The sequence below is a fragment of the Cryptotermes secundus genome, unplaced genomic scaffold (assembly GCF_002891405.2).
Source record: "Cryptotermes secundus unplaced genomic scaffold, Csec_1.0 scaffold3741, whole genome shotgun sequence".
NCBI lineage: Eukaryota > Metazoa > Arthropoda > Insecta > Blattodea > Kalotermitidae > Cryptotermes > Cryptotermes secundus.
In genome coordinates this window covers 15,852-23,536 of record NW_019738040.1, presented here as the reverse complement: position 1 = coordinate 23,536, position 7,685 = coordinate 15,852, and the positions used below count along the sequence as shown (strand labels likewise).

The window sequence follows — 7,685 nt, the reverse complement described above, 5'->3', positions numbered from 1 at the left end:
TATCACTACACAACTCAACGAAATCCTATAAAGCCATTGTAGTTTTAACTCACTGTCTAAAGTACAACTGAACAAGTTCACATGTCACTTCACTACATGTTTCGGCAACATTGTGCCATCCTCAGGTGTTTTATTTACGCTAAGCTATTGCACTGCTTGCCATCATGTGTCTTTCATAAAATTATTAAAATGTACATTCTTCATTAACTATGATAAAATTTGTATATACTAAAACTTGTTAAGATTATTCACCTTATACGTCTTAATTCAAACTCGTGTACTGTATGGTTCTTCCACTATGGGAGTTGTTTATACTATCTTTTTGTATACCTGCAACGTGAAAATGGTACTTATTTATTACTTTCGACTTCTATCTGTTATGTGTTGTTTTATATTGTTTAGTACTCACTGTGTCTTGTGATGTGTCCTTCCTTTTTGGCTGTGAGCGTTGTGACGTTGGATGTGTGTGTGTGTGTCTTCGTATTGATTGAGTAATGATGTTGTGGGAGTAGGTGGTGGGGTTGTGTTATGTTGTTCTGTGTAAATTGTGTGTAATTCATGAAATATTGGGTTATATATTTCTTTATTTATATTGTTCATATGCCTCTTTTTCTTTGTTGTTCTGTATANNNCACACAGGAACATATCAAACCATAAGCCATACAACCTCAAGCTGACGTCTCCCATCTTCGGGATGAATTAACAAGGAGGAGTTCAGCATTTTATATAAAATATTTTAACATTTTAGCGTTTTAACTTAAAAATAGGTTCGGATGAAAAGTGAGAACTTGAGAGTGTACTCAACTATCTTAGCATGTTTTGTGCTTTTACACGTCAACATATCGTAGCAACGTCCACACGACAAACATAATTGTAAACATCAAAACCCAGCCACAGTGTTTCCATAATTATAGCAAGTGCCTCTGATGATGGTTGTGTCAAACCGAAACATGTAAGGCAGAAATAATAATAAAAAGTGACCTACAAATTGTTACACTCGACAGACTTTCTATTAACTTTGTGATTGATAGTGTAACGGACCAAAATGAAACAATTAAAAAAAAAGTTATAATTACTTTTGCATCCAGATTGGAGTTATCAGTAAATGAACGGTGTAACTCCACTCTACATATTTTTACAGGTGATGAGTGATGCTTCATACAGTCTGGCTTATTATCGCCATTCTCGCTGCATGATGTAGTTCCCACTCTCAGTTGCAAATGATACAACACACCATTTACTATCTGCAAAAAGGTAAATTTACACCTCCATCTCAAAACATCAGTGTGAAAGATACATTATAACACAAGTTAGGAACAGTATTTACTAGGTAACAATTCTGGTACATTCACAATGAACCTGTCTCTATTTTTTCAGTTCATGAATGATGATTTTCAGTGCCCACTTTGCACAAGTCTGGAACAGTGGACAGAGAGGCAAAAGGATGGATGGGCATAGTCTTCTCCTACAAATCCATATTTCAGCTTTTATGTGAGGTATAACATCTATTGCATCTAGTCTAGTGGTTCTTTAGTTGTGAGATGACACAACATAAAAATCACTTTTGTTTAGTTATCTAAAAATATAGAAAAGGGGTACTTAGTACAAAATTGGTGTTCAATTTTTTCTTTACAACTTTTCTACTAAAATTTTTAAGTAAATAACAGTGAATTACATGAAGAAATGTATTGGTTTTCATGTAATGTGTCCATTATTGCTGTCTCATTTTAACTGAAATTCGAATGCATCTACAAAAATTTTAGTAAAACTCAATATAAATTAATGTCATTAGTTCTGAAATTGTTACATGTGGACAGCCATGACATCCAGTCACACATATCCAAGGTAGTAAGTGCACTGTCCATTTAGAACATGTGAAAGAGGAAGAAATATGTTTTATGTTCCAAATGACTGGAATAAATAATAGTGAAACCATGAAATTACTGTTTGAAATATGGAACATCTGCTACATAAAATACCACATGAAAGCTACAAGTGAGTAATCTTATCTTTCGTTATGAAAAGAAAATCAATCTTACCTGCTTCTGTGCACCTAAGACCTCTAACACTACACGCCTCCTGTCATCCTCATCAATTTCATCTAATGTCCGGACAGCAATCTCTGAAAGTTTGTTAACAAGTTCTACCTCTGACTTGTCAATATCCTTCAGACCCCCAGGAACAGACCGGGGAGTGGTCTCCCTTCTGTTACGACTCTCTCCTGTGATATATTCTGCAAACTTCTCTATTATCTTTTCTTGCCTTTCGTTACTTTCAGAACTCTGGTCACTTTCATCTGACTGATCCTGTGGTTTCTGCCTTTCTGACTGCTTAGTTTCTTCAAATTCATTGCTGTTTCCTTCGGACTTTAATATACTTTCTTTCTCATTAGTAGATTCAGAGTTTTGTTCATCAACTTCGGATCTATCGGACTTCTTTTGTTTCCCATCAGGATTATTAACATCAATTTGTTCAGCATCAGTTTCAACATGATGATCCTCTGGTTCGTTTTCAGGCAGATATAAGCCATCTCTTCCATAGGATGAAGGTATTTTTGCAGTGACAAGATCTGGTTCAATCAATGTATCAAGGTAGTCAAATATTTCTTGACGGTTAGCTTCATTATTTGGTATAAAGTGAGGTTCAATCTCATTTTCAAGATCGTTATTATAGGAAGTGCAATTATTGCTGATAATCTCACGGCTGGAATCTAGCCATGGTTTCTCCAAGAACTCAACTGAGCATATTCTAACACTATCCATATTTGGTTCACAGGAAGTTCTATCTTGTGTTGAACCTTTCAAACATGATGTTTCTGTAACTTCTAGTTGAAGTATATATTTAACACCATTAACAACCTGTAAGGTAATTCAAAACTGGCATCAAAATTTCAAGGTACAAACGAAATTCTTAACATATTCTCAAAATGGATTTGGACTACATTCCAGTGCCTTTTGACCAATATTGTAGTGGTTTGGATAATTTCTGACAATACTGTAGGGCATAATGGAAAAACAATGTGAAAATCCCATTCACCTATACAAATTAGAAATTAATCCATGATTATACTTGGGTAGGAGGAGGGCAGGGGGCAGGGACACTATCTTTTAAACAACATAATACAGACAGAAAATTTGCATTATCAGTTCTAGTCATGTGTGTACAACACCCAGAAAAATTCCCTGCCCTGTGCTAATTTCATAATTTTATTCACAAATGAATATTCATTTCAAAACACAGGAACTACAGGGGGGGGGNAAAACCGAGGAACTGCAGGGGGGGGGGGGAAACTAAGGCTACCCCTGTAACAGGCTGTGAAGGCCCATAGGGTTGTGAGACATTGAGGGTCCCACAATATCTAGACAATCGGGTCAAAGATGGCGATAAGGTTGTCAGCCTTACGCACTGGCCACACTTCACTCCCCAGGAAAATTATTTAATTAATTCCTGGCACTCATTTCTGTTAGAGGCTGAGTCGACCCCAGGGCCACAGTGCAGTTGTAAGGATTAGGTCAATTGACAAAAATCCAATGACCTCATCGGGACTTGAACCCGCAACCTTCCGGCTTGTAGCATAGTGACTCAACCAACTATGCTACCGTGCGCCCCCACAGGAACTGCAGTACCTAGTTCAATATTATGAAAGTTCTAGTAAATATTTCATTTCATTCTGTGGGTTATTTAATGACTCTCTCAGCATACAGACTGTACAGCACTCAACAACAGAATGACTGATGAACTGGAGGAAAGTAGTGATGATGTGATCAGGATACTGTCCCACCATTTGCCTGACCAACTCAGGAACACCAAAAAGAACCTCAGAGGGAACATTCAAGATAAACATCTCCCGAATATGATCCTATGGCATTGCAGTTAGTCCAGCCTGCTTGGTGAGGTAAATACTGGAGACAAATTGTATTCATCAGGGGTGCCCAGTTACCACACAAAACACCATTCTGCCATGTACAGGTTTCCTTCACAGCTATATTACACCTCTGTCTTATGATCCAAAAAATTTCAGTGCAAAAATGTATGGTACATTTTCAATATTTTACATACTACAACTGCATTTCAGACTGCACATTTTTAGTATGTTACTAAAATGTTTGTAAAATAATTTGTTTTCAATTTTTATATTAAATGCTGCTGGGTAAGAGGCCGGGTGGGAAACAGAGCCGATCTTGAAACTGTGGAGAAGACAGGAATCTCTGCACCTGCTGAGTACTGAACCCTGATTCCTCAGTTGTCCAGCCAACAGCCTAGTCACTGTACTGAATGAGCTATCTCCTTGATCCTCTATATTCTATTCACATAGTGTTCCCTTTTTTTCATAATCATATATTTTTCAGTAATAAAATGGACAATATAGTACCTGCTTCTGTGCCTTGGCAATCCTTGTGGCTCTGTGCATATACTTTCCATGTGAACCTTCATCAATCACAGCAAGAGCTTGATCTACATAGTCTTGCAATGCTGGGTTGCTAACATCAAGATCAGTAGGGCATCCTGTGCAGTACGTATGTGTAGCTATTATCGGTTCCTCTACTATTGGTGTTCGGGACTTTTCTACCTGTTCTACTATTGGATCCAGCTCTTCTACTACTGGAATGGAATGACTTTCTACTGCTGGCAATGACATCTCTTCATTTAAAGGTTCTATCTGGTCATCCATCACGGTATCCAAGTTACTTTTTTGATGCTGAAACATACATACATAAACACACACATACAGCATCATCATCATCATCCAAAAAAAAGCCCTTTTTAAGCCACAGCCTTGGTTAGAAGATACTGCCAACTTTATCTTGAATCAGACCATCTGGTTTTGACTTCATTGTATTTTGTAACATTTTTTTTTTTACAGAGAAAGGTCGTCAGCCTTGTATAGAACCCCCAGTCTGGAGGACCAGGTCTTTGTATTTATGTCCCCCAGTGAAAGGGTGGCCCAGTTATACTCCCAGGCACCAGGTTCCCTTTTTGTTGCCTTCTACAACTTGCACAGCTATGGTGGAGGTATTCCAACTCACCTCCAGNCAGCCCTTTTTAAGCCACAGCCTTGGTTAGAAGATACTGCCAACTTTATCTTGAATCAGACCATCTGGTTTTGACTTCATTGTATTTTGTAACATTTTTTTTTTTACAGAGAAAGGTCGTCAGCCTTGTATAGAACCCCCAGTCTGGAGGACCAAGTCCTTGTATTTATGTCCCCCAGTGAAAGGGTGGCACAGTTATAATCCCAGGCACCAGGTTCCCTTTTTGTTTCCTTCTACAACTTGTACAGCTATGGTGGAGGTATTCCAACCCACCTCCAGATGGGGACCTTATCAGTTATACCATAATTAAACATCATATGCAACCAAAAACAAGAATGAGATTTCTAATCTCTTCCTGTCCAAAAATATGGTTACCTTACATTCACAAATGAAGAAACATATATAAAAAGGAACATAATTTGCAGGAAAATATGTCACCGATATCAGTATCTTTAGTAGTTCTGCTTCTTTTTACGGTTTATAAAAATAGTAGTGCTTAAAAAAACATCACGTGATCATGAGAAAGCCTGCGAAAACAATGATGGAATGTTGCCCAAAAAAAATCCAGTATTTCTGAAATATGCCAATGTCTTTAATTGTTCAAACACATTTTGGAAACTGGATCTGTTTCCTTCATCAGATGTAAGGGTGGAGAGTGCTTCTACTCACCCAGACTTTTTCTTACCTTACAATTGATTTCTGGAACAAATCTAGTACTGAAACACGCAGTTTCTGAACTGCATCTGAAAAACTCAAGATGAAGGTCAATGTCCAAAATAACATTCTTGTTTATTAAGATCCCTGTTAGATATTCACATGTTAAGTGATGCTGAAGAATAAAGCCTCCAACATAAAGTAAGTAAAGTAAAGCTATCCCTGTAACAGGAGGTGAAGGTCCATAGGGTTGTGAGACATTGAGGGTCCCACATTATCTAGACAATTGGCTCAAAGATGGCGGTAAGGTTGTCAGCCCTATGCGCCGGCCTCGCTTTACTCCCCAGGAAAATTATTTAATTCATTCCTGGTACCCATTTCTGTTAGAGGATGAGTAGACCCCTGGGCCATAGTGCAGCTGGAAGGATTAGGTCAATTGAAAAAAAAATGCAATGACTTCATTGGGACTNCTTACTTACATCTTCATCTTGTCTGATCTTGCCGGTTCCATCATTATATGCATCTTCATGACAGGCTGGTTCTGAATAAAGCGTGTCTTCAACCCAAGGACGATCCCAGCTTGTGATCGAACATATTATGCGCCTGTTCGATACATTCTCAGGACATAGTCGCTTTTCATACAGTCCATCTGTATCACTGTCAGTGTCAACATTCTTCAGACACAATGTTGGCGCTAAGCGAAGTTCAAGTGTTGTAACAGTACCTTCAGATCCTGGTGTAACCTACATGCAGTAAAATGGAACACACGACAATATAAATTCTTGAATTCTGCAACATTTTCAAACAATCCCTTGCAATTCTTATAACACAATTTTCTTCAGTCTTAACACATTGAGGACCGGTTGCATGATATTGTGACGTGTCGCCCTATGGAGGACACCCCCCTTCCTCCCCAGTGGTGACTTGGCACCGGAGCGCTGTGCTGCTACGGTAATAAGCAGGTCAAGAGCAGAGTCCAAGCACACTGGTCGCTATGCAAAGCGAGTAAACATGGGTTCCTAGAGACCACTGTAATAAACAGTGGTACCCATTACTTAAAAGGCAGACACAGCGACTAGGCAACAGGGAAGCAAGGCGTTTCCCCCGTGTCTGGCCGAGGGTTTATAAGAGAACTACACTGCCTACAAAGTCAGTTAAAGTGTAGCAGCCTATGAAGCGAGTTAAAGTGTATCAACAGCTGAAGTGAGTTTTCAAGGCAGGAGCCATGGAGTGAGCTGGAGTATAGCAGCAGTCGCGGAAAGAAGAACCGGACGCATGTGTAATTGTGAGTGTGTAATACAGAGAGACTTCTATAGCTCCCGCATTGTCCTGTGAATACATGTAGACTACTGAGGACAGTGTGAAGAGATTTGTGTGTAGGGTTTGTAAAGTGTGGAAACCCGTAACATTGTTATAATTAATTGTAGACGAGACTTGTAGGTTGTTAAATAAACCAATTAACACTCCGAACGGTCTCTTCAGTAACAAAATACGTTACAATATCATGCTTTTGGCTTTTAAACATGGCGGACCGGTCTATATCATGGTTTCAGGACACATTAGGTTGTAACACACTATTTTTCTCTGGCGCCACCCAAATGAATGACTACTGTGTAATATTACTCCGGAATGTTTGCTTAGTAGGCAGTAACTTGACCTCGCTGTTTTGGTTTCCCGTCCAAAGGAAAATGATCTTTGACCCTTCAAGCTCTTATGTACCAATTTGATTTGTTTCATTTTTGGTCTGTCACACTAAGAGTTACAATTATAAAAGACAAGTCCGTCCAGTGTGACTATTTCAGTTTTCTCACTTTATGATTCACTAGCCTTACATGTTTCGATCCATTTGGATCATCTTCAGAGGCACCAAACACTTTTTAGAGACCACTGTCGCAACAGTTGTCATATCAATTACACATGTATTGCCAAGTACACAATGTTCCATCTATCAGTCACAACAGCCTTTCTGGTTGTAGAAATATTTAAAGTTGTTTTAAA

General features: G+C 38.6%; 1 protein-coding gene across 1 annotated transcript in view; it reads right to left on the bottom strand.

Annotated features, from left to right (window-relative positions):
* The window catches only part of LOC111870693, a gene marked incomplete at its 3' end in the record, with an annotated part of 9,259 nt that extends 2,799 nt beyond the window's left edge, over nucleotides 1-6,460 (bottom strand). Inside the window, exons 1-4 of the mRNA XM_033753967.1 lie at nucleotides 6,167-6,460; nucleotides 4,373-4,699; nucleotides 2,040-2,858; nucleotides 1,077-1,244 (exon numbers count right to left, since the gene is read on the bottom strand). Coding sequence (XP_033609858.1) covers nucleotides 1,077-1,244; nucleotides 2,040-2,858; nucleotides 4,373-4,672 — 1,287 coding nt within the window. The remainder of the gene's footprint in view (nucleotides 1-1,076; nucleotides 1,245-2,039; nucleotides 2,859-4,372; nucleotides 4,700-6,166) is intronic.
* Nucleotides 6,461-7,685: the final 1,225 nt, after the last annotated feature.